The 27,439-nt window shown below is 48.8% G+C and overlaps 1 protein-coding gene across 1 annotated transcript; it reads left to right on the forward strand.

The window, feature by feature from the left end:
* The first annotated feature begins 2,611 nt into the window (after nucleotides 1-2,611).
* On the forward strand, nucleotides 2,612-7,762 carry LOC112101466. The gene is made up of 2 exons (XM_024192141.1): nucleotides 2,612-3,620; nucleotides 3,816-7,762. The coding sequence occupies exons 1-2, from the start codon at nucleotides 2,612-2,614 to the stop codon at nucleotides 7,760-7,762; spliced, it is 4,956 nt and encodes a 1,651-aa protein (XP_024047909.1).
* The last annotated feature ends 19,677 nt before the right edge of the window (nucleotides 7,763-27,439 follow it).

The following is a 27,439-nucleotide window of genomic DNA, read 5'->3' on the forward strand; positions in this document are numbered from 1 at the left end:
ACCCTAAACCCTAAACCCTAAACCCTAAACCCTAAACCCTAAACCCTAAACCCTAAACCCTAAACCCTAAACCCTAAACCCTAAACCCTAAACCCTAAACCCTAAACCCTAAACCCTAAACCCTAAACCCTAAACCCTAAACCCTAAACCCTAAACCCCAAACCCTAAACCCCAAACCCTAAACCCTAAACCCTAAACCCTAAACCCTAAACCCTAAACCCTAAACCCTAAACCCTAAACCCTAAACCCTAAACCCTAAACCCTAAACCCTAAACCCTAAACCCTAAAAACCCTAAACCCTAAACCCTAAACCCTAAACCCTAAACCCTAAACCCTAAACCCTAAACCCTAAACCCTAAACCCTAAACCCCTAAACCCTAAACCCTAAACCCTAAACCCTAAACCCTAAACCCTAAACCCTAAACCCTAAACCCTAAACCCTAAACCCTAAACCCTAAACCCTAAACCCTAAACCCTAAACCCTAAACCCTAAACCCTAACCCCTAACCCCTAAACCCTAAACCCCAAACCCTAAAACCCTAAACCCTAAACCCTAAACCCTAAACCCTAAAACCCTAAACCCTAAACCCTAAACCCTAAACCCTAAACCCTAAACCCTAAAACCCTAAAACCCTAAACCCTAAACCCTAAACCCTAAACCCTAAACCCTAAACCCTAAACCCTAAACCCTAAACCCTAAACCCTAAACCCTAAACCCTAAACCCTATAAACCCTAAACCCTAAACCCTAAACCCTAAACCCTAAACCCTAAACCCTAAACCCTAAACCAAACCAAACCAAAAACCAAAAAACCCGTCATTCACTATTCATGCAACTTTGACCAGCATTGACCGTCCATTATGGCCTCACCGGAAGGTGGTGATGATGATCGGCCACCATCCAAACCTCCCTCACATGCCGGCGACCATCATACTCACCGGCCACTACTAGATCTATCGTCTTTACCCCCATACATTCACTCAACAGCTCGGCCATGCTCCTCCACCGTCCTCCCGGAAAACGCCATCGTTTTGGCACTTCCTGGGCACACATCCAAGCTGCCGACATCCTCCCTTCCTCCCCATGGCACAAACCGGCCACTCAAAACGAAAAAAAACCAGTCAAAAACCAAAACCAGCTCACGGGTTCCTCCCCACCCCACGGTGGATGCCGAGCCACCAACCTTGCCCTCATCGGTCGATCCTAAACAACTCCTAACCATCTCTACAAACCAGCCATGCCATGAGTTAACCATGCCCACCTTCGCTGCATCCGGATCGGGCAACATCAGCCCGCGGCAGTCGCAACTTCACCCCGCTTCTGCGCAAGTTCCAGTTGCTACCCAAGATCACTCTAGCATTCAGAAACCTCCCCATGACGATCTGAAACAGCCACCCTATGCCCAGAACAACGCACTTGCAGAACCTCCGTTTGCTGCTCCCGGATCGGGCAACAATAACTCACGGCCACCACAACTTCACTGCACTTCCGAACTAGCTCCAGTTGCTTCCAACGACCACTCTCGCTCTCGGGAACCTGCCATTGACGATCTGAAGCAGTCCACTCACTCCCCGAGCTCTGAGCTCACTGAACCTCAGCTTGCTGCTCACGGAGCTGGCCATTCACCACCGCGGACAGCACACCTTCGATCTGCAGCGGAACAAATTTCAGCAGCCATTACTGACCAACATGGCTTTCGGGAACCAACTCAAGATGACCTGAATCAGCCTCCTCCTCTTCAGCTCCCGGAAAACATGTTGGCAGCAGCTTCCGAAACCTCCAGCCGCGTAGATCTCATCTCAACTTTGACAGCAACCATCACCGCGGCAGTCGAAGCCATACTCCGGCCGAACTTAGCTCTGCCCACATCAACATCCCTCAACATCCCCCGTTCAGCCAATCCCACCTTTGATAACCCACTCCACAGCCGCAGCCAAGGAGCAGCAGCAGCCGGCCCTAGATATTCCAAAAACACAAAACCCTAATGCAAACCGGGTAATATTTACCCAAACCCATGACCCGAGAAACCTAACCCATAACAACCCACACCCAAACCCAAACCCAAACCCAAACCCTTGAGGCCACCCAAACCCGTAACCACCAAACCCATCCTAAGGCCCCAATCCAACAACCCTTAAACCAAATTTCAGCCCATACCCCTAAGCCAAATTACAATCAAACCCAACACTTTACTAAAACCCCTTTTAACCCCTCAAAAAATTCATATGCTTCCATTATTAACCCCGCCTCAATTTTAAATCCGGATGCTCCTCCTCATCCACAGAAATCCTTCTCAGACGTTGTTTCGGGGCCAAAGGATTCAACAATTTCGTTCAAACCGGCTTCTCTCATGCGGGGGGAACCAGCGGTCATTTTCACAACCGAGGAAATTGCAGTTATGGCCGAGCCGTTCAAACTGGCGCTTGTTGGTAAGTTTTCCTTTGGCCGCCCTTCCATGGATATTATTAGGAAATTCTTTATTTCCCTCGGATTAAAAGGAAATTCCCAAATATCTTTGCTTGATAATCGTCATATTTTAATTAAATTATCATTGGAAGAAGATTATTCTCGCATTTGGGTAAGACAGACCTGGTATGTTAATGGCCGAGGGATGCGTATTTTTAAATGGAGCAAGGACTTTCGGTGTGCGACAGAATCTCCCATAGTCCCAGTTTGGGTATCATTACCCCACCTACCAGTCCACTTTATCCACTGCAAAGCTGCTCTTCATTCTATTGCTGCGGCAATTGGCACACCTCTCCGAGTCGATCATGCCACAGCTACGGTTAATAGACCATCAGTCGCACGCATACTTATTGAGTATGACATCTCTCAGCCTTTGCTCCCTCGTATCTGGATTGGAGAGGGGGATAGTGGTTTTTGGCAGGATGTAGTTTTCGAGAAGGTTCCTGCTTATTGTTCTTCATGCCGGCACCTTGGGCACAGTTTTGATTCTTGCTTCATCGCCAACCCGGGGCTTCGCAAGGCCCCTCAGTCCACTGCCCCTTCCCAGCGACCAGCGCCCGATAAGGGCAAACAGGCCGAGGCACCTCCTGAGGAGCATCAGCGACCGGTTCTCTCTGATCCGAGCCAGTCCGGAGACAAGGGCAAAATGAAGCAGTCTGACATCGTGATTCAGCCTCAGCAGCCTAGTTCTACCCGGTTTGTGGCTATTTCAGATCGCCGCACTCAGGGACTGAGTACCCAGCCTCCAGTAGATTTGCCTCAGGCCCCCCCGATCGATGAGTCTCGACTGGTGGACACTTCGCCGCCAGGAGGACCCTTGGATCATCGTGCTTCACACCCCGGTGATGTCACCACTTCCCCCGGTGATATACCAGTGCACACAGTGGACCACACTCAGGTTGGATTTAACTCACATTCCACAGATATCCCAGACTTTGATGATGATGACGGGCATAGACGTTTGGGTTCATCTCGCTCGACTGAGGAGGTCCCTTCTGACTCAGACAGAGAGTTGGGCGATGAGGGTCGGTTTCTCACTGATTCTGAGGAGATTCATCCAGCGCCAGCCCCAGATGCAGTTATTGAGAGCTTTGATAGTGAGCGGGTTGTGAGCTCTTCTCGGGATTTCTCCCTCGTGAAGGATCGCAGATTCCGTAACCATCAGAGGCGGATGCGGCATCGTTCCCCCACCCCTGATGATTAGTTCCCTTATATGGAACATTCGGGGGATTGGTAAAACCCCCGCCATCCGCAGATTGCGGAAATTGATTCGTATGCATAGATTGTCTTTGATTTGTATTTTGGAGCCGTTTATTTCGGTGGATCGTCTTGAGGCTATCAGGGTGCAGCTTGGGATGGAGCATGGTCTATCTTCTCAGTCTGGGAAGATTTGGATTTTTTGGTCGGCTCCTTTCTCGGTGGAGCTGCTTCACGACATGGGGCAGGTGATACATTGTCGGGAGGGGATTTCAATGTTGTTCAGGCTGTTTCAGAGATCTCTGGCGGCCATCCACAGCCTCAGGGGGCCATAGATGCTTTTAATTTAGCATTGCTTGATTGTGGTGATAGCCATGACCTCCCGTGGATTGTAGGAGGGGATTTCAATGTTGTTCAGGCTGTTTCAGAGATCTCTGGCGGCCATCCACAGCCTCAGGGGGCCATAGATGCTTTTAATTTAGCATTGCTTGATTGTGGTTTAGAGGATGCGGGCTTTGTCGGCAGTCCGTTTACTTGGACTAACGGGCACACCTGGCGGCGGCTTGATAGAGTCGTTTGTAACGCCCGTTGGTCAGCTTTTTTCTCCGTCTCTCGGGTCTCTCACCTGAATCGCACTGCATCCGATCACTCTCCCCTTCTCCTGTCATGGGATCGAGATACTATTAGAGGCCCGTCTCGGTTTAAGTTCCTCCATGTTTGGCTCAAGCACCCGGGTCTCATTGATATTGTGAGGAGCTCCTGGAATGCTCCGGTGGTCGGCGCCGGGATGAGAGCCTTTCAGCAAAAGCTTGTTCGTTTGAAGCTTTGCTTGAAAGCTTGGAATAAAGATGTGTTTGGCAACGTCTTCTCTCAGGTTCAGCAGGCGGAGGAGGAGGTGGCTCAGAAGGAGAGATTGTATGATATTTCTGGTTCAGCTGATGACAGAGCTTCTTTTTCTGAGGCTAGGGCTCGATTACAGCAGGCTTTACTCCGTGAGGAGATCTTCATGCGCCAGCAGTCCAGTGTTAGATGGGTCCGTGAGGGCGACTCCAACACCCGTTTTTTCCACGCGATGTTCCGGAAAAAGCGCCAGATATTCCATGTCCACAGGATTCGTGATGATTCTTCCTCTGAGTGGATTACTGATCCTTCTGCTGTTGCCACCTCTGCTGTTGGTTTCTATAGGGGTTTACTGTCTGGAGACGCCGGGCAGTTCCAGCAGGCTGATTTCGACACCATTCCCACCCTTGTGACAGCGGAGGATGATGTCGTTTTATGCAGGGAGCCGGATATTGATGATGTTAGACGGGCGGTTTTTTCCATTGATCCTGAGAGTGCTCCGGGTCCTGATGGCTTCTGCAGCAGGTTTTACCAGGTTTGCTGGGACATTGTCGGGCGGGATTTGTTAGATGCTGTTCTCGATTATTTCCGTGGTTCGGCCATGCCCAGGGGTTTTCAGAGTACTTTATTAGTCCTTCTGCCCAAGAAGGAATCCCCTTCCTCTTGGGCTGACTTTCGGCCGATTAGTCTCTGTAACGTGAGCAACAAGGTTATCACCAAGTTGCTCGTTCAGAGACTGTCCACCATTCTGCCTCGGATTATCTCCCCTACCCAGAGCGGTTTTGTTCCAGGTCGGGTGATTCACGACAACGTTCTCCTGGTTCAGGAGCTCACCCACGATCTCAACCGCCGTACCCGTGGGAACAATGTGGTGTTGAAGCTCGACATGGAAAAGGCTTATGATCGTATGTCTTGGCCCTTCATCCTCCAGATGCTTCGATGCTTTGGGTTCTCGGAGCGTTGGATTTCCTTGATTCGGCGTGCAGTTTACGGCCCTTGGTTTTCGGTTCTAGTGAATGGAGCCATTCACGGGTATTTTCCGTCTGAGAGGGGTCTTCGGCAGGGAGATCCCATTTCTCCTTGTCTCTTTATTATTGCTGCTGAGTTTCTTTCTCGGGGTTTAGTCCACCTGTATTCTCGGTACCCTTCGGTTAGGTATCGATCTGCTGCTTCTACTGATATTTCCCATTTGAGCTTTGCGGATGACATTGTTATTTTTGCAAATGGGAGTCGCTGTAGTTTACAGCGGGTCATGGATTTCCTGCATCGCTATCAGGTGGTTTCCGGGCAGTTGATTAGTCGGACCAAGAGCAGCTTCTACATCGGCAAACCGGCTTCCGCTTCGTGTCGGTCTATTGTGCATTCAGTTACTGGTTTTCAGTGGCGACAACTCCCTTTTATTTATCTTGGGTGTCCGATCTTTACCGGGTGCCTCAAGATTTCGTACTTTGATGGTATGGTCCGGAAGGTCAGGGAGAGGATCTCTGGCTGGGCCAACCGACTGCTCTCCTTTGGTGGGAAGCTGATTCTCATTCGCCACGTGCTGTCTGCTTTGCCTTTGCACTTATTTCATGTTCTCCGTCCTCCCTCGACGGTGATCCAGAGCTTAGAGAGATTATTTACTCGTTTCTTATGGGGTGATTCCGATGGGCGACGGCGGATCCACTGGTGTAGATGGCCGGCAGTTTGTTTTCCCGTTGATGAGGGCGGTCTCGGCATCCGGTCCTTTGACGATATGGCAGAGGCTTTTGAAATCAAACTCTGGTGGCGGTTCCGTCAGCAGAGTTCGCTTTGGGCTTCCTTTATGAAGTCCAAGTACTGTAGATCCGTACATCCGGGTGTCATTCAGTTTCGATATCCTGCATCCCCCCTTTGGAGACGCCTTTGTATGATCCGTGATACGGTTGGACCCCATGAGCGTTGGCTTGTTGGGCAGGGAGAGTGCAGCTTCTGGTATGATTGTTGGTTGGGCTCTTGCCCCTTATATTTTTTTAACCCCGCAGCGGCGTCTTCGAGGCCGGTCTCCTTCTATTGGCAGGGCACAGTGTGGGACAGAGGTAAGCTGGAGGACATCCTACCTACATCTATTGTGGAGCAGATTTTATTGGTGCCTATTTCTTGTGAGGAGCCAGACTTGATTCGTTGGGATCTTAGCCCCGATGGCTCCTTTCATTTACGGACAGCCTGGGAGCTTGTGCGGTGCACTAGACCGAGAGATGAGGTTTATTCCATTATCTGGCAGAGACACATTCCATCGAGAGTATCTTTCTTTCTCTGGCGCCTCCTTCACGGTTATCTAGCCACAGATGATGCCTTGTGCTCAAGGGGATTTCACATGGTCTCTAGGTGTTTGTGCGGTCGGGAGGCGGAGACTCTTCGACACCTCTTTTTGGATTGCCCGAGGACCCGTCATATTTGGGGCCACTATCAGCGGATTTTGGGGATGCGACAGCTCGATTTTTTATCTCCCCGTGCTCTGCTTCTTATCTGGAGACTTCGTGCCCCTTCCCGGAATCATCTTTTGGTCCTTCTGCCTTGCTTCATTTTGTGGCAAGTTTGGAAGGCCCGAAATGGTTACCGGTTTCACTCACAGTCTTTTTCTCCTGATGCAGTCATTTTTCAGGTTGGATCCGACCTTAGACTTGCTGGCTCTGCTTTTGGTTTCAAACCTCCTCAACTGCGGAGAGTCTTGGATCCCAGGTTTTTGGAGGGCCTCAGAGTTCTGGTTCCGCCTAGACGGCCGGTTCGATTTATTACCTGGATGAGACCACCTCCTGGAGTGGTCAAGCTGACAGTGGATGGTTGTTCGAGGGGCAACCCTGGGATGGCTGCCTCCGGGGGCATCTTACGGGATCATCGAGGTGTAACCATAGCCGCATTTGGTTCCTTCTTGGGCCACAAGCCCATCTTATATGCTGAGCTCATGGCGGTATGCGAGGGTTTGGAGTTAGCTTCACGGCTCGGCCACTCGGTTCTTGAGGTAGAATCGGATTCGGCTACGGTGGTTTCTTGGATTCACTCTAAGGGACCAGTTCGATGGGATTACTCATACCTTCTCCGTCGGGCGTGTCGCCTGATATCTTCATCCATTCAGGTGAGACATGTCCATCGTGAGGCTACTTCTGCAGCAGACTTCTTGGCCAACTGGGCCTGCACTCTTCGATCTAGTCGGCGTTTCTCTTCTTTTCAGGAGCTGCCTAGGGGCTTATCGGGCATCCTCCACACAGACGCCCAGTCGATCCCGTATGTGAGACGATAGACTTTTTATTCCTATTTCTTTCTGTATTTCAGTATTTTTGGGAGGTTTTGGGAGGTTTTGGCTCATGTCCCCCTCCTATGTATCTATCGTTTTCTCGGTTGTATTGACAGGTAGGGGTCCCGCCTAACCCCCCACCTTCGGGTGGTTTCTACAAAAAAAAAAAAAAAAAACCCTAAACCCTAAACCCTAAACCCTAAACCCTAAACCCTAAACCCTAAACCCTAAACCCTAAACCCTAAACCCTAAACCCTAAACCCTAAACCCTAAACCCTAAACCCTAAACCCTAAACCCTAAACCCTAAACCCTAAACCCTAAACCCTAAACCGTGCCGATACCTAAATCATAGATCCGGCCAAATTTCCGGCGAGTGCAACCTCACCACCCAATCAGAATTGTTCCCCTCTGACCGATCTAAGTTTCCATAGCTTATATGCGAATTTTGGAGGTGAATTGAAGCCTACACGACTGTTTAAAGTTTCGAGTTACTATTCCAGCTACAGTGCTGTTCTTCATGCTACAGTATTTTGTTCATCTTAGCTACAGTAAACGTGATCTCAACAGTGCTTGTTCGCTACAGTACCCGTAATCACTACAGTACATGTTGCTACAGTGATTTCGGGGCACTATTCACAGAACTTGGGATTTTGGGCATTTTTCTTCCGGGATCTCTCGTTGCGCCACTCGGCCCGAATGGCTTCTCCGGCCATGGCCGGTGGCCATCCGGCTACTTCTTTGGAGTTCCCGCCGCTTCCGTCGTTTGCACAAATGGCGGCAAAACCGCCCACTGCTCAACCCTGCAAATCGTTTGTGGATGCCGCTGTTGAGTCTCAAAGAGCTGCTCCGGCTATTGCTTTCAGGCAATCCTCGACCCACAGAGGCGAGCCGGCCATATTTTTCTCCGAGGAAGAAATTAACATCATGGCCGCACCGTTCAAGCTTGCTTTGGTGGGTAAGTTTTCCTTCGGCCGCCCTCCCATTGATGTTATCCGCAAATTTTTTGTGGCTCTTGGCTTGAAGGGAAATTGTGAAATCTCATTATTGGATCCTCGCCACATCCTTATCCACCTGCACCTGGAAGAGGACTATACGAGAATTTGGCTCCGCCAATCTTGGTTTATTGATGGCCGAGCTATGAGGGTGTTCAAATGGTCCACAACTTTTCACAGTTCGGAAGAGTCGCCGATTGTTCCGGTATGGGTCTCCTTGCCGTTTTTACCTGTCCATTACATGAGATGCAAAGAGGCTCTGTATTCGATTGCTGCTGCCATCGGTAAACCGCTTCGGATCGATCATGCCACCGCCGCGGTCAGTAGGCCTACTGTTGCTAGAGTCCTCATTGAGTATGACATTTCTAGGCCTCTATTGAAGCGGTTATGGATCGGCGAAAAAGACACTGGATTCTGGCAGTATATTATCTTCGAAAAGGTGCCTCGGTATTGTGCTGCCTGCAAGCACGTGGGCCACTCTGATGATTCTTGCTATATCAACAAACCCGAGTTGCGGAAAGCGGACCGTGTTGGCCCAGTTCAGCAACCTGTTGTTCCTGATGGTGAGCGTAACAAGACGAAGGCACCTATGAAGACTCAGTATGTCCAGAAAGCTGATAACAGAACCCAGAACACGGTAACAAATGTAGCGGCCACAGTTCTTCCTCCGGTTGTTCATAATGGTCCTACCACCAGTGCCGAAACCAGGGAAGCACAAAATGATGTTCCTCCTGCTAAAACGACACAAGTTGCCATTTCTGATCCTCCCGCCGTTGCTGACATACCTCCTCTGCGCACAGTCACCCAGCCTTCTGTTGTGTGTGCCTCTTCTGAGCCCACGTGCAGTGACCTCGTTCCTGCTGTTACTGGTGCTGATTCCACGGTCACTACTCCTACACCTCTTGTAGCTCTTCTGCCGTTGAGTGGTGATCATGCCGCTCATGTGGGAATTACAGCCGGTGATCTTATTTATCGTGAGATTCCTGCTTGGGATCCTTATCGCCATCAAGGGCGATTTTACCGCAGCTCATCCTGGCAGACGGCCAGTTCATGTGATACTTTTCCAGACATTCCGTCTACCGATGACTTGGCAATCCAATGTGCTCCACATGATGCTACGCCGATATGCACTCTTAATACTGAATCCACTGATGTCCCTGAGGTATCTCCTGCACCCGACACTTCAAAAGATAGAATTGGAAAGAGTTATCTGTACGAGGATTACACCAGCTCGAGTGATGATGACGTTCATGTTAATGTCCGTATCGGCATTTCTGACTCAGAGATTATGGAGGGTTCTGCTATCGAGAAATTGGGCGGACAGAGAATTATCACTTCTACGGAGGGTTTTGCGGAAGTTGCTCCACGGAAGGGCTACAAGATGTCCCGTAGACGCCGGCGATATTGATATCATATGTTTATTGTAGTTTGTATTTTGCTTGTCTTGTTGATGTTTGCTGTTTGCTCTGGAGGTTTGGTCTATGCCCCCCTCCAGTATTGTATTTTATTTTCCTTTACTTTCTTTTTATCTACAGGTAGGGGTCCCGCCTAACCCCCCACCTCCGGGTGGTTTCTAATAAAAAAAAAAAAAAAAAAACCGCTACTGTGATGCCGAGCCTTTAATTCCACTTTCCGGCCATTTTTCCGGCGAGTGAATATACACCTCCACTTCCAGCACGTCGTCCTTTGAATTCCCTTCGATTTGATATGTTGCTTGGAAATTTTGGTGCACGTTTGGAGCTTGAAAGATTGAAGTGAAGTCGGAATACTATGCGTGCTACAGTACCCGAATGCTAGTTTCGGTTTTCCGACCACATTTTCCGGCAAGTAAGCTCACACCTCCCTCTTAAACATATTCATCCTTCATTGATCTACATTTCCGTGTGTTTATTGGGGATTTTGGAGTTGATTTGAATTCCCGATCAAGCTTTGAAGTTTCGGTTTACTATTCAATGAATAGTGCCGATATCTAAATCCTAGATCCGGTCAAATTTCCGGCGAGTGAACTCTCACCTCCCCCTCAGAATTGTTCCCCTCTCACCGATCTACGTTTCCATACCTTATATGAGCATTTTGGAGGTGATTTGAAGCCTACACGATAATTTGAATTTCGGATTTACTATTCCTGCTACAGTGCTGTTCTTCTTGCTACAGTATTTTGTTCATTATTGCTACAGTGCCATTGATCTCTACAGTACCCGTTGCTACAGTACCCGTGATCGCTACAGTACCTGTTTGCTACAGTGATTTCAGGGTACTATTCACAGAACTTGGGATTTTGAGCATTTTTCTCCCGGGGTCTCCCGTCGCGCAGCTCGGCCCGAATGGCTTCTCTGGCCATGGCCGGTAGCCATCCGGCTACTTCATTGGAGTTTCCGCCGCTTCCATCGTTTGCTCAAATGGCGGCAAAATCGCCCACTGCTCGGCCCTGTAAATCGTTTGTGGATGCCGCTGCTGGGTCTCAAAGAGCTGCTCCAGCCATTGCCTTCAGGCAATCTTCCACCCATAGAGGTGAGCCGGCCATTTTTTTCACCGAGGAAGAAATTAACATCATGGCCGCACCATTCAAGCTCGCTTTAGTGGGTAAGTTTTCTTTCGGCCGCCCCCCTATTGATGTTATTCGTAAATTTTTTGTGGCTCTTGGCTTGAAAGGAAATGTTGAAATTTCATTATTGGATCCTCGTCACATCCTTATCCACCTGCACCTGGAAGAGGACTATACGAGAATTTGGCTCCGCCAATCTTGGTTTATTGATGGCCGAGCTATGAGGGTGTTCAAATGGTCCACAACTTTTCATAGTTCGGAAGAGTCGCCGATTATTCCGGTATGGGTCTCCTTGCCATTTTTACCTGTCCATTACATGAGATGCAAAGAGGCTCTGTATTCGATTGCTGCTGCCATCGGTAAACCGCTTCGGATCGATCATGCCACCGCTGCGGTCAGTAGGCCTACTGTTGCTAGAGTCCTCATTGAGTATGACATTTCTAGGCCCCTATTGAAGCGGTTATGGATCGGCGAAAAAGACACTGGATTCTGGCAGTATATTATCTTCGAAAAGGTGCCTCGGTATTGTGCTGCCTGCAAGCATGTGGGCCACTCTGATGATACTTGCTATATCAACAAACCCGAGTTGCGGAAAGCGGACCGTTCCGGCCCAGTTCAGCAAACTGTTGTTCCTGATGGTGAGGGTAACAAGACAAAGGCACCTATGAAGACTCAGTATGTTCAGAAAGCCGATCACAGAAACCAGACTGCAGCAACAACAGAAGCGGCAACAGTTGTTACTCCGATTGTTCAAAATGTTCCTACCACCGGTGCAGAAACCAGTGAAGCACCAAATGAAGTTACTACTACTGAAGCAACACCAGTTATCATTGCTGATCTTCCTGCTGTTGCTGAGATCCCTCCCCCGAGCACAGTCACTCTGCCTTCAGTTGTGTGTGCCTCTCCTGAGCCCATGTGCAGTGACCTCGTTCCTGCTGTTACTAGTGCTGATTCTACGGCCATTACTCCTACACCTCTTGCAGCTCTTCTGCCGTTGAGTGGTGATCATGCCGCTCGTGTGGGAACGACAGCCGGTGACCTCATTTATCGTGCGACGCCTGCTTGGGATCCTTATCGCCATCAAGGGCGATTTTACCGCAGCTCATCTTGGCAGACGGTCAGTTCTTGTGATACATTTCCAGACATTACTTCTACAGAAGTTTTGACACTCCCATATGCTCCATATGATGCTGCGCCGATATGCACTCTCAATACCGAATCCACTGATGTCCCTGAGGTATCTCCTGCACCCAACACTTCAAAAGATAGAATTGGAACGAGCCATCGGATCGAGGATTACAGCAACTCCAGTGATGACGTTCCTGTTGATGTCCGTATAGGCATTTCAGACTCAGAGATTATGGAAGAGACAGTCATCGCGAAATTGGGTGGGCAAAGAATTGTCACTTCTACGGAGGGTTTTACTGAAGTCACTCCTCGGAAGGGCTTCAAGATGAACCGCAGACGCCGCCGATATTGATTTTATATTTTCATTGTACTTTTCTTTTTGTCTGTTTGTTGTTTTCATTTTTCTCTGGAGGTTTGGTTCATGTCCCCCTCCAGTATTTGTAATTTGTTTTTTGTTTTATCTACTGGTAGGGGTCCCGCCTAACCCCCCACCTCCGGGTGGTTTTCAATAAAAAAAAAAAACCCTAAACCCTAAACCCTAAACCCTAAACCCTAAACCCTAAACCCTAAACCCTAAACCCTAAACCCTAAACCCTAAACCCTAAACCCTAAACCCTAAACCCTAAACCCTAAACCCTAAACCCTAAACCCTAAACCCTAAACCCTAAACCCTAAACCCTAAAAAACCCTAAACCCTAAACCCTAAACCCTAAAAAACCCTAAACCCTAAAAAACCCTAAACCCTAAACCCTAAACCCTAAAGGATCTGCTACAGTAGCGTTTTGCTACAGTGACAATTTTCTCTCAACCGCTACAGTGATGCCGAGCCTTTAATTCCACTTTCCGGCCAATTTTCCGGCGAGTGATTCTACACCTTCACTTCCAGCACGTCGGCCTTTGAATTCCCTTCGATTTGATATGTTGCTTGGATATTTTGGAGCACGTTTGGAGCTTGAAAGATTGAAGTGAAGTCGGAATACTATGCGCGCTACAGTACCCGAATGCTAGTTTCGGTTTTCCGACCACATTTTCCGGCAAGTAAGCTCACACCTCCCTCTTAAACATATTCATCCTTCATTGATCTGCATTTCCGTGTGTTTATTGGGGTTTTTGGAGTTGATTTGAATACCCGATCAAGCTTTGAAGTTTTGGTTTACTATTCAATGAATAGTGCCGATATCTAAATCCTAGATCCGGTCAAATTCCCGGCGAGTGAACTCTCACCTCCCCCTCAGACTTGTTCCCCTCTCACCGATCTACGTTTCCATACCTTATATGAGCATTTTGGAGGTGATTTGAAGCCTACACGATAATTTGAATTTCGGATTTACTATTCCTGCTACAGTGCTGTTCTTCTTGCTACAGTATTTGTTCATCCTTGCTACAGTGCCGTTGATCTCTACAGTACCCGTTGCTACAGTACCCGTGATCGCTACAGTACCTGTTTGCTATAGTGAATTCAGGGTACTATTCACAGAACTTGGGATTTTGAGCATTTTTCTCCCGGGATCTCCCGTCGCGCAGCTCGGCCCGAATGGCTTCTCTGGCCATGGCCGGTAGCCATCCGGCTACTTCATTGGAGTTTCCGCCGCTTCCATCGTTTGCACAAATGGCGGCAAAACCGCCTACTGCTCAACCCTGCAAATCGTTTGTGGATGCCGCTGCTGGGTCTCAAAGAGCTGCTCCGGCCATTGCCTTCAGGCAATCCTCCACCCATAGAGGCGAGCCGGCCATATTTTTCACCGAGGAAGAAATTAACATCATGGCTGCGCCGTTCAAGCTCGCTTTGGTTGGTAAGTTTTCTTTTGGCCGCCCTCCTTTGGATGTTATCCGCAAATTCTTTGTGGCTCTTGGTTTGAAAGGAAACGTTGACATTTCATTATTGGATCCTCGGCACATCCTCATCCACCTACACCTGGAAGAGGACTATACGAGAATTTGGCTCCGCCAATCTTGGTTCATTGATGGCCGAGCTATGAGGGTGTTCAAATGGTCCACAACTTTCCACAGTTCGGAAGAGTCGCCGATTGTTCCGGTATGGGTCTCTTTGCCGTTTTTACCTGTCCACTACATGAGATGCAAAGAGGCTCTGTATTCGATTGCTGCTGCCATTGGGAAACCGCTTCGGATCGATCATGCCACCGCCGCCGTCAGCAGGCCTACTGTTGCCAGAGTTCTCATTGAGTATGACATTTCGAGGCCTTTATTGAAGCGGTTATGGATCGGGGAGAAAGACACTGGGTTTTGGCAGTATATCATCTTTGAAAAAGTGCCTCGGTATTGTGCTGCCTGCAAGCACGTGGGCCACTCTGATGATACATGCTACATCAACAACCCTGAGTTGCGGAAAACAGACCGCGCCAACCCAGTTCGGCAAACTGTTGTTCCGGATGGCGAGGGTACCAAGACAAAGGCTCCTGTGAGGACTCAGTACGTGCAGAAAGCCGATAACAGAAATCAGAGCGCGGTAACACATGAAGCGGCAACTCATAATGCTCAGAACAATTCCACAGTTGCTTCTCTAGTTGTTCAGGATGTTCCTACCACCAGTGTAGAAACCAGTGAAGCACCAAATGCCGTTAATACTACTGAAGTGACACCAGTTATCATTTCTGATCCTCCCGCTGTTGCGGCCATACCTTCTCCAGCCATAGTCACCCAGTCTTCAGTTGTGTGTGCCTCTCCTGAGCCCACGTGCAGTGCCCTCGTTCCTGTTGTTACTGGTGCTGATCCTACGATCACTACTCCTACACCACTTGCAGCCCTTTTGCCACTGAGCGGTGATCATGCCGCTAGTGTGGGAATTACAGCCGGTGACCTTATTTATCGTGCGACCCCTGCTTGGGATCCTTATCGCCACCAAGGGCGATTTTACCGCAGCTCATCTTGGCAAACTATCAGTTCTTGTGATACTTTTCCAGATATTCCGAATACAGATGTCTGGGCAATCCAATGTGCTCCACATGATGCTGCGCCGATATGCACTCTCAATACCGAATCCACTGATGTCCCTGAGGTATCTCCTGCCCCCAACACATCAAAAGATAGAATTGGAACGAGCTATCGGATCGAGGATTACAGCAACTCGAGTGATGACATTTGTGGAGATGTCCGTATCGGCATTTCAGACTCAGAGATTATGGAAGAGACAGTTATCGAGAAATTGGGCGGGCAAAGAATTGTCACTTCTACGGAGGGTTTTACTGAAGTCACTCCTCGGAAAGGCTTCAAGATGAACCGCAGACGCCGCCGCTATTGATTTTATATTTTCATTGTACTTTTCTTTTTTTCTGTTTGTTGTTTTCATTTTGCTCTGGAGGTTTGGTTCATGTCCCCCTCCAGTATTTGTATTATGTTTTTTGTTTTATCTACTGGTAGGGGTCCCGCCTAACCCCCCACCTCCGGGTGGATTTCAATAAAAAAAAAAAACCTAAACCCTAAACCCTAAACCCTAAACCCTAAACCCTAAACCCTAAACCCTAAACCCTAAACCCTAAACCCTAAACCCTAAACCCTAAACCCTAAACCCTAAACCCTAAACCCTAAACCCTAAACCCTAAACCCTAAACCCTAAACCCTAAACCAAAAACCATTATTCACGGATCTGCTACAGTAGCGCTTTGCTACAGTGCCATTTTCTCTCAACCGCTACAGTAATGCCGAGGCTTTAATTCCCCTCTTCGGCCATTTTTCCGGCGAGTGCATGCACACCTCCACTTCCAACACGTCGGCGTTGGAATTCCCTTCGATTTGATATGTTGTGTGGAAACTTTGGAGCACGTTTGGACCTTGAAAGATTGAATTGAAGTCGGAACACTATGCGTGCTACAGTACCCGAGAGTTAGTTTCGGTTTTCCGGCCACAATTTCCGGCAAGTAAGCTTACACCTCCCTCTTAAACCTATTCATCCTTCATTGATCTACATTTGTGTATGTTTATTGGGGATTTTGGAGTTGCTTTGAATGCCCGATCAATTTTGGAAGTTTTGATTTACTATTCCATGAATAGTGCCGATACCTAAATCATAGATCCGGCCAAATTTCCGGCGAGTGCAACCTCACCACCCAATCAGAATTGTTCCCCTCTGACCGATCTAAGTTTCCATAGCTTATATGCGAATTTTGGAGGTGAATTGAAGCCTACACGACTGTTTAAAGTTTCGAGTTACTATTCCAGCTACAGTGCTGTTCTTCATGCTACAGTATTTTGTTCATCTTAGCTACAGTAAACGTGATCTCAACAGTGCTTGTTCGCTACAGTACCCGTAATCACTACAGTACATGTTGCTACAGTGATTTCGGGGCACTATTCACAGAACTTGGGATTTTGGGCATTTTTCTTCCGGGATCTCTCGTTGCGCCACTCGGCCCGAATGGCTTCTCCGGCCATGGCCGGTGGCCATCCGGCTACTTCTTTGGAGTTCCCGCCGCTTCCGTCGTTTGCACAAATGGCGGCAAAACCGCCCACTGCTCAACCCTGCAAATCGTTTGTGGATGCCGCTGTTGAGTCTCAAAGAGCTGCTCCGGCTATTGCTTTCAGGCAATCCTCGACCCACAGAGGCGAGCCGGCCATATTTTTCTCCGAGGAAGAAATTAACATCATGGCCGCACCGTTCAAGCTTGCTTTGGTGGGTAAGTTTTCCTTCGGCCGCCCTCCCATTGATGTTATCCGCAAATTTTTTGTGGCTCTTGGCTTGAAGGGAAATTGTGAAATCTCATTATTGGATCCTCGCCACATCCTTATCCACCTGCACCTGGAAGAGGACTATACGAGAATTTGGCTCCGCCAATCTTGGTTTATTGATGGCCGAGCTATGAGGGTGTTCAAATGGTCCACAACTTTTCACAGTTCGGAAGAGTCGCCGATTGTTCCGGTATGGGTCTCCTTGCCGTTTTTACCTGTCCATTACATGAGATGCAAAGAGGCTCTGTATTCGATTGCTGCTGCCATCGGTAAACCGCTTCGGATCGATCATGCCACCGCCGCGGTCAGTAGGCCTACTGTTGCTAGAGTCCTCATTGAGTATGACATTTCTAGGCCTCTATTGAAGCGGTTATGGATCGGCGAAAAAGACACTGGATTCTGGCAGTATATTATCTTCGAAAAGGTGCCTCGGTATTGTGCTGCCTGCAAGCACGTGGGCCACTCTGATGATTCTTGCTATATCAACAAACCCGAGTTGCGGAAAGCGGACCGTGTTGGCCCAGTTCAGCAACCTGTTGTTCCTGATGGTGAGCGTAACAAGACGAAGGCACCTATGAAGACTCAGTATGTCCAGAAAGCTGATAACAGAACCCAGAACACGGTAACAAATGTAGCGGCCACAGTTCTTCCTCCGGTTGTTCATAATGGTCCTACCACCAGTGCCGAAACCAGGGAAGCACAAAATGATGTTCCTCCTGCTAAAACGACACAAGTTGCCATTTCTGATCCTCCCGCCGTTGCTGACATACCTCCTCTGCGCACAGTCACCCAGCCTTCTGTTGTGTGTGCCTCTTCTGAGCCCACGTGCAGTGACCTCGTTCCTGCTGTTACTGGTGCTGATTCCACGGTCACTACTCCTACACCTCTTGTAGCTCTTCTGCCGTTGAGTGGTGATCATGCCGCTCATGTGGGAATTACAGCCGGTGATCTTATTTATCGTGAGATTCCTGCTTGGGATCCTTATCGCCATCAAGGGCGATTTTACCGCAGCTCATCCTGGCAGACGGCCAGTTCATGTGATACTTTTCCAGACATTCCGTCTACCGATGTCTTGGCAATCCAATGTGCTCCACATGATGCTACGCCGATATGCACTCTTAATACTGAATCCACTGATGTCCCTGAGGTATCTCCTGCACCCGACACTTCAAAAGATAGAATTGGAAAGAGTTATCTGTACGAGGATTACACCAGCTCGAGTGATGATGACGTTCATGTTAATGTCCGTATCGGCATTTCTGACTCAGAGATTATGGAGGGTTCTGCTATCGAGAAATTGGGCGGACAGAGAATTATCACTTCTACGGAGGGTTTTGCGGAAGTTGCTCCACGGAAGGGCTACAAGATGTCCCGTAGACGCCGGCGATATTGATATCATATGTTTATTGTAGTTTGTATTTTGCTTGTCTTGTTGATGTTTGCTGTTTGCTCTGGAGGTTTGGTCTATGCCCCCCTCCAGTATTGTTTTTTGTTTTATCTACTGGTAGGGGTCCCGCCTAACCCCCCACCTCCGGGTGGTTTTCAATAAAAAAAAAAAAACCCTAAACCCTAAACCCTAAACCCTAAACCCTAAACCCTAAACCCTAAACCCTAAATTTTGGTGAATCTACACCTCCACTTCCAGCACGTCGTCCTTTGAATTCCCTTCGATTTGATATAAACCCTAAACCCTAAACCCTAAACCCTAAACCCTAAACCCTAAACCCTAAACCCTAAACCCTAAACCCTAAACCCTAAACCCTAAACCCTAAACCCTAAACCCTAAACCCTAAACCCTAAACCCTAAGCCCTAAACCCAAAACCCTAAACCCAAAACCCAAAACCCTAAAAACCCAAAAAACCCAAAAAAACATAAACCCTAAACCCAAAACCCTAAAACCCCTAAACCCAAAGCCCAAAGCCTAAAGCCCAAAACCCAAAACCCAAAACCCAAAACCCAAAACCCAAAACCCAAAACCCAAAACCCAAAACCCTAAACCCTAAACCCTACAGTGGTTTCATGGGTTCACTCTCAGGGTCCTGTCCGATGGGATTATTCTTACCTTCTCCGTCGGGCGTGTCGCCTGATATCTTCCGCTTCCATTCAGGTGAGATGTCCTCCGCACGGCTACTTCTGCAGCGGACTTCTTAGCCAACTGGGCCTGCACTCATCGATCTAGTCGGCATTTCTACTCCCCTCAGGAGCTGCCTAGGGGCTTATCGGGTATCCTCCACACAGACGCTCAGTCGTTCCCGTATGTGCGACAATAGTCTTTCTTTATTCCTATTTCCTTATGTATTTCATTATCTTGCGGAGGTTTTGGCTCATGTCCCCCTCTTTGTATCTATTGCTTTTTCGGATATATTTGACAGGTAGGGGTCCCGCCTAACCCCCCACCTTTTTTGGTGGTTTATAACAAAAAAAAAATCCAAACCCTAAACCCTAAACCCCAAACCCTAAACCCCAAACCCTAAACACTAAACCCTACAGTGGTTTCATGGGTTCACTCTCAGGGTCCTGTCCAATGGGATTATTCTTACCTTCTCCGTCGGGCGTGTCGCCTGATATCTTCCGCTTCCATTCAGGTGAGACATGTCCTCCGCGAGGCTACTTCTGCAGCGGACTTCTTAGCCAACTGGGCCTACACTCATCGATCTAGTCGGCATTTCTCTTCCCCTCATGAGCTGCCTAGGGGCTTTTCGGGTATCCTCCACACAGACGCCCAGTCGATCCCATATGTGCGACGATAGTCTTTCTTTATTCCTATTTCCTTATGTATTTCATTATCTTGCGGAGGTTTTGGCTCATGTCCCCCTCCTTGTATCTATCGCTTTTCGGATATATTTGACTGGTAGGGGTCCCGCCTAACCCCCCACCTTTTTTGGTGGTTTATAAAAAAAACCCTAAACCCTAAAACCCTAAACCCTAAACCCTAAAAAACCTTAAAAACCCTAAACCCTAAAAAACCCAAACCCTAAACCCCAAACCCCAAAAACCCTAAACCCCAAACCCCAAAAACCCTAAACCCTAAACCCCAAACCGCTAAAACCCTAAACCCCAAACCGCTAAAACCCTAAACCCCAAACCCCTAAAACCCTTAAACCCCAAACCCATAAAACCCTTAAACCCTAAAACCCTAAACCCTAAACCCTAAACCCTAAGCCTTTGACGATGGTGATGAGCATAGACGTTTGGGTTTATCTCGATCGGCTGAGGAGGTCCCCTCTGATTCTGACAGAGAGTTGGGTGACGAGGGTCGGTTTCTGACTGATTCTGAGGAGATTCATACCCCGGCCGCCCCAGATGCTGTTATTGAGAGCTTGGATAGTGTGCGAATTGCGAGCTCTTCTCGAGACTTCTCCCTCGTGAAGGGTCGTAAAAATTGTAACGATCAGAGGCGGCTGCGGCGCCGTTCCCCCACCCCTGATGATTAGTTCCCTCATATGGAACATTCGGGGGATTGGAAAAACCCCCGCCATCCGCAGATTGCGGAAATTGATTCGTATGCATAGGCTGTCTTTGCTTTGTATTTTGGAGCCGTTTATTTCGATGGATCGTCTTGAGGCTACCAGGGTGCAGCTTGGGATGGAGCATAGTTTTTCGTCTCACTCTGGGAAGATTTGGATTTTTTGGTCGGCCCCTTTCTCGGTGGAGATGCTTCACGACATGGGGCAGGTGATTCATTGCCGGGTTAGTCACTCTCTCCTTCCTGACCCTGTGTTAGTTTCATATGTTTATGCTAGTTGTTTTATGGATGTGCGTGAGGATTTATGGGATGCTCTTGAGTCTTTTGCCGATAGCCACGACCTCCCGTGGATCGTAGGAGGTGATTTCAATGTTGTTCGGGCTGTATCCGAGATTTCAGGCGGTCGATGCCTTCAATTTAGCACTACTTGATTGTGGCTTAGAGGACGCGGGCTTTGTTGGCAGTCCGTTTACTTGGACTAATGGGCACACCTGGCGGCGGCTTGATAAAGTTGTTTGCAATGCTCGCTGGTCAGCTTTTTTCTCTGTTTTTCGGGTTTCGCATCTGAATCGTACTGCATCAGATCACTCTCCCCTTCTCCTATCTTGGGATCGAGATACTATTAGAGGCCCTTCTCGGTTTAAGTTCCTCCATGTTTGGCTCAAGCACCCGGGTCTCATTGATATTGTGCGGCACTCCTGGAATGCTCCGGTGGTCGGCGCCAGAATGCGAGCCTTTCAGCAGAAGCTTGTTCGGTTGAAGCTCTACTTGAAAGCTTGGAATAAAGATGTCTTTGGCAACGTATTCAATCAGGTTCAGCAGGCGGAGGAGGAGGTGGCACAGAAGGAGAGATTGTATGATATTTCTGGTTCAGCTGATGACAGAGCTTCTTTTTCTGAGGCTAGGGCTCGTTTACAGCAGGCTTTGCTCCGTGAGGAGATCTTTATGCGCCAGCAGTCTAGTGTTAGATGGGTCCGAGAGGGCGACTCCAACACCGGCTTTTTCCACGCAATGATCCAGAAAAGCGCTAGTTATTCCATATCCACAGGACTCGTGATGATTCATCTTCTGAGTGGATTACTGATCCTTCTGCTGTTGCCGCCTCTGCTGTTGATTTTTTTCGGTATTTATTGTCTGGAGATGCCGGGCAGTTCCAGCAGACTGATTTCGACACCATTCCCACTCTTGTGACAGCGGAGGATGACGTCGTTTTATGCAGGGAGCCGGATATTGATGATGTTAGACGGGCGGTTTTTTCCATTGATCCTGAGAGCGCCCCGGGTCCTGATGGCTTCTGCAGCCGGTTTTACCAGGTTTGTTGGGACATCGTAGGGCGGGATTTGTTAGATGTTGTTCTCGATTATTTCAACGGTTCGGCCATGCCTAGAGGTTTCCAGAGTACTTTATTGGTCCTTCTGCCCAAGAAGGAATCCCCTTCCTCTTGGGCTGACTTCCGGCCGATTAGTCTCTATAACGTGAGCAACAACATTATCACTAAGTTACTTGTTCAGAGACTGTCCCCCATTCTGCCTGGGATTATCTCCCCTACCCAGAGCGGTTTTGTTCCTAGACGAGTGCTTCACGACAACGTGCTTCTGGTTCAGGAGCTCGCTCACGATCTCAACCGCCGTACCCGTGGGAACAATGTGGTGTTGAAGCTCGATATGGAAAAGGCTTATGATCGTATGTCTTGGCCCTTCATCCTCCAGATGCTCCGCTGTTTTGGGTTCTCGGAGTGGTGGATTTCCTTGATTCGGAGAGCAGTTTACGACCCTTGGTTTTCGGTTCTAGTGAATGGAGCCATCCACGGGTATTTTCCGTCTGAGAGGGGTCTTCGGCAGGGAGATCCCATTTCTCCTTGTCTCTTTATTATTGCTGCGGAGTTTCTATCTCGAGGTTTAGTTCACCTGTATTCTCGGTACCCTTCGGTTAGGTACCGATCTGCTGCTCCTACTGATATCTCTCATTTGAGCTTTGCGGATGACATTGTTATTTTTGCAAACGGGAGTCGCTGTAGTCTACAGCGGATCATGGATTTCCTACATCACTATCAGGCGGTTTCGGGGCAGTTGATCAGTCGGACCAAGAGCAGCTTCTACATTGGGAAACCGGCTCCAGCTTCTTGTCGGACTATTGTGCAAACCCTAAACCCTACAGTGGTTTCATGGGTTCACTCTCAGGGTCCTGTCCGATGGGATTATTCTTACCTTCTCCGTCGGGCGTGTCGCCTGATATCTTCCGCTTCCATTCAGGTGAGATGTCCTCCGCACGGCTACTTCTGCAGCGGACTTCTTAGCCAACTGGGCCTGCACTCATCGATCTAGTCGGCATTTCTACTCCCCTCAGGAGCTGCCTAGGGGCTTATCGGGTATCCTCCACACAGACGCTCAGTCGTTCCCGTATGTGCGACAATAGTCTTTCTTTATTCCTATTTCCTTATGTATTTCATTATCTTGCGGAGGTTTTGGCTCATGTCCCCCTCTTTGTATCTATTGCTTTTTCGGATATATTTGACAGGTAGGGGTCCCGCCTAACCCCCCACCTTTTTTGGTGGTTTATAACAAAAAAAAATCCAAACCCTAAACCCTAAACCCCAAACCCTAAACCCCAAACCCTAAACACTAAACCCTACAGTGGTTTCATGGGTTCACTCTCAGGGTCCTGTCCAATGGGATTATTCTTACCTTCTCCGTCGGGCGTGTCGCCTGATATCTTCCGCTTCCATTCAGGTGAGACATGTCCTCCGCGAGGCTACTTCTGCAGCGGACTTCTTAGCCAACTGGGCCTACACTCATCGATCTAGTCGGCATTTCTCTTCCCCTCATGAGCTGCCTAGGGGCTTTTCGGGTATCCTCCACACAGACGCCCAGTCGATCCCATATGTGCGACGATAGTCTTTCTTTATTCCTATTTCCTTATGTATTTCATTATCTTGCGGAGGTTTTGGCTCATGTCCCCCTCCTTGTATCTATCGCTTTTCGGATATATTTGACTGGTAGGGGTCCCGCCTAACCCCCCACCTTTTTTGGTGGTTTATAAAAAAAACCCTAAACCCTAAAACCCTAAACCCTAAACCCTAAAAAACCTTAAAAACCCTAAACCCTAAAAAACCCAAACCCTAAACCCCAAACCCCAAAAACCCTAAACCCCAAACCCCAAAAACCCTAAACCCCAAACCCCAAAAACCCTAAACCCTAAACCCCAAACCGCTAAAACCCTAAACCCCAAACCCATAAAACCCTTAAACCCTAAAACCCTAAAACCCTAAACCCTAAACCCTAAACCCTAAGCCTTTGACGATGGTGATGAGCATAGACGTTTGGGTTTATCTCGATCGGCTGAGGAGGTCCCCTCTGATTCTGACAGAGAGTTGGGTGACGAGGGTCGGTTTCTGACTGATTCTGAGGAGATTCATACCCCGGCCGCCCCAGATGCTGTTATTGAGAGCTTGGATAGTGTGCGAATTGCGAGCTCTTCTCGAGACTTCTCCCTCGTGAAGGGTCGTAAAAATTGTAACGATCAGAGGCGGCTGCGGCGCCGTTCCCCCACCCCTGATGATTAGTTCCCTCATATGGAACATTCGGGGGATTGGAAAAACCCCCGCCATCCGCAGATTGCGGAAATTGATTCGTATGCATAGGCTGTCTTTGCTTTGTATTTTGGAGCCGTTTATTTCGATGGATCGTCTTGAGGCTACCAGGGTGCAGCTTGGGATGGAGCATAGTTTTTCGTCTCACTCTGGGAAGATTTGGATTTTTTGGTCGGCCCCTTTCTCGGTGGAGATGCTTCACGACATGGGGCAGGTGATTCATTGCCGGGTTAGTCACTCTCTCCTTCCTGACCCTGTGTTAGTTTCATATGTTTATGCTAGTTGTTTTATGGATGTGCGTGAGGATTTATGGGATGCTCTTGAGTCTTTTGCCGATAGCCACGACCTCCCGTGGATCGTAGGAGGTGATTTCAATGTTGTTCGGGCTGTATCCGAGATTTCAGGCGGTCGATGCCTTCAATTTAGCACTACTTGATTGTGGCTTAGAGGACGCGGGCTTTGTTGGCAGTCCGTTTACTTGGACTAATGGGCACACCTGGCGGCGGCTTGATAAAGTTGTTTGCAATGCTCGCTGGTCAGCTTTTTTCTCTGTTTTTCGGGTTTCGCATCTGAATCGTACTGCATCAGATCACTCTCCCCTTCTCCTATCTTGGGATCGAGATACTATTAGAGGCCCTTCTCGGTTTAAGTTCCTCCATGTTTGGCTCAAGCACCCGGGTCTCATTGATATTGTGCGGCACTCCTGGAATGCTCCGGTGGTCGGCGCCAGAATGCGAGCCTTTCAGCAGAAGCTTGTTCGGTTGAAGCTCTACTTGAAAGCTTGGAATAAAGATGTCTTTGGCAACGTATTCAATCAGGTTCAGCAGGCGGAGGAGGAGGTGGCACAGAAGGAGAGATTGTATGATATTTCTGGTTCAGCTGATGACAGAGCTTCTTTTTCTGAGGCTAGGGCTCGTTTACAGCAGGCTTTGCTCCGTGAGGAGATCTTTATGCGCCAGCAGTCTAGTGTTAGATGGGTCCGAGAGGGCGACTCCAACACCGGCTTTTTCCACGCAATGATCCAGAAAAGCGCTAGTTATTCCATATCCACAGGACTCGTGATGATTCATCTTCTGAGTGGATTACTGATCCTTCTGCTGTTGCCGCCTCTGCTGTTGATTTTTTTCGGTATTTATTGTCTGGAGATGCCGGGCAGTTCCAGCAGACTGATTTCGACACCATTCCCACTCTTGTGACAGCGGAGGATGACGTCGTTTTATGCAGGGAGCCGGATATTGATGATGTTAGACGGGCGGTTTTTTCCATTGATCCTGAGAGCGCCCCGGGTCCTGATGGCTTCTGCAGCCGGTTTTACCAGGTTTGTTGGGACATCGTAGGGCGGGATTTGTTAGATGTTGTTCTCGATTATTTCAACGGTTCGGCCATGCCTAGAGGTTTCCAGAGTACTTTATTGGTCCTTCTGCCCAAGAAGGAATCCCCTTCCTCTTGGGCTGACTTCCGGCCGATTAGTCTCTATAACGTGAGCAACAACATTATCACTAAGTTACTTGTTCAGAGACTGTCCCCCATTCTGCCTGGGATTATCTCCCCTACCCAGAGCGGTTTTGTTCCTAGACGAGTGCTTCACGACAACGTGCTTCTGGTTCAGGAGCTCGCTCACGATCTCAACCGCCGTACCCGTGGGAACAATGTGGTGTTGAAGCTCGATATGAAAAAGGCTTATGATCGTATGTCTTGGCCCTTCATCCTCCAGATGCTCCGCTGTTTTGGGTTCTCGGAGTGGTGGATTTCCTTGATTCGGAGAGCAGTTTACGACCCTTGGTTTTCGGTTCTAGTGAATGGAGCCATCCACGGGTATTTTCCGTCTGAGAGGGGTCTTCGGCAGGGAGATCCCATTTCTCCTTGTCTCTTTATTATTGCTGCGGAGTTTCTATCTCGAGGTTTAGTTCACCTGTATTCTCGGTACCCTTCGGTTAGGTACCGATCTGCTGCTCCTACTGATATCTCTCATTTGAGCTTTGCGGATGACATTGTTATTTTTGCAAACGGGAGTCGCTGTAGTCTACAGCGGATCATGGATTTCCTACATCACTATCAGGCGGTTTCGGGGCAGTTGATCAGTCGGACCAAGAGCAGCTTCTACATTGGGAAACCGGCTCCAGCTTCTTGTCGGACTATTGTGCACTCAGTTACTGGTTTTCAGTGGCGACAGCTCTCTTTTATTTATCTTGGCTGTCCGATCTTCACCGGGTGCCTCAAGATTTCGTACTTTGATGATATGGTCCGGAAGGTCAGGGAGAGGATCTCCGGCTGGGCCAACCGACTGCTCTCCTTTGGTGGGAAGCTGATTCTCATTCGTCACGTGCTGTCTGCTTTGCCTTTGCATTTATTTCATGTTCTCCGTCCGCCCTCGACGGTGATCCAGAGCTTAGAGAGATTATTCACCCGTTTCTTATGGGGAGATTCCGAGGGGAGACGGCGGATCCACTGGTGTAGATGCCCGGCAGTTTGTTTTCCCGTTGATAAGGGCGGTCTCGGCATTCGGTCCTTCGATGATATGGCAGAGGCTTTTGAGATCAAACTCTGGTGGCAGTTCTGTCAACAGAGTTCGCTTTGGCATCCTTTATGAAGTCCAAGTACTGTCGATCCGTGCATCCAGACCTTATACAGTTTCGCTATCCTGCCTCCCCTCTTTGGAGACGCCTTTGTATGATTCGTGGTGCGGCTGGACCGCATGAGCGTTGGCTTGTTGGGCAGGGAGAGTGCAGCTTCTGGTACGATTGTTGGTTGGGCTCTTGCCCCTTATATTTTTTTAACCCCGCAGCAGCTTCCTCGAGGCCAGTTTCCTTTTATTGGCAGGGCACAGTGTGGGACAGAGGTAAGTTAAAGGACATCCTTCCTACATATATTGTCGAGCAGATTTTATTGGTGCCTATTTCTCCTGAGTAGCCAGACTTGATTAGTTGGGATCTTAGCCCCGATGGCTCCTTTCATTTACGGACAGCTTGGGAGCTTGTGTGGTGCGCTAGACCGAGAGATGAGGTTTATTCCTGACTTCGAGACTTCGTGCCCCTTCCCGGACTCATATGTTGGTCCTCCTGCCTTGCTTCATTCTGTGGCAGGTTTGGAAGGCCCGCAATGCTTACCGGTTTCACTCACAGTCTTTTTCTCCTGATGCAGTCATTTTTTAAGTTGGATCCGACCTTAGACTTGCTGGTTCTGCTTTTGGTTTCAAGCCTCCTCAACTGCGGAGAGTCTTGGATTCCCGGTTTTTGGAGGGACTCAGAGTTCTGATACCGCCTAGGCGGCCGGTTCGT

Source organism: Citrus clementina, unplaced genomic scaffold, assembly GCF_000493195.1.
Source record: "Citrus clementina cultivar Clemenules unplaced genomic scaffold, Citrus_clementina_v1.0 scaffold_18, whole genome shotgun sequence".
NCBI lineage: Eukaryota > Viridiplantae > Streptophyta > Magnoliopsida > Sapindales > Rutaceae > Citrus > Citrus x clementina.

Coding starts and splice junctions, on each gene's coding strand:
- LOC112101466 (XM_024192141.1), top strand. CDS start 2,612: ATGCGTATTTTTAAATGGAGCAAGGACTTTCGGTGTGCGACAGAATCT. Junction 3,621..3,815: donor CGTGAAGGATCGCAGATTCC/GTAACCATCAGA, acceptor ATCAGGGTGCAG/CTTGGGATGGAGCATGGTCT.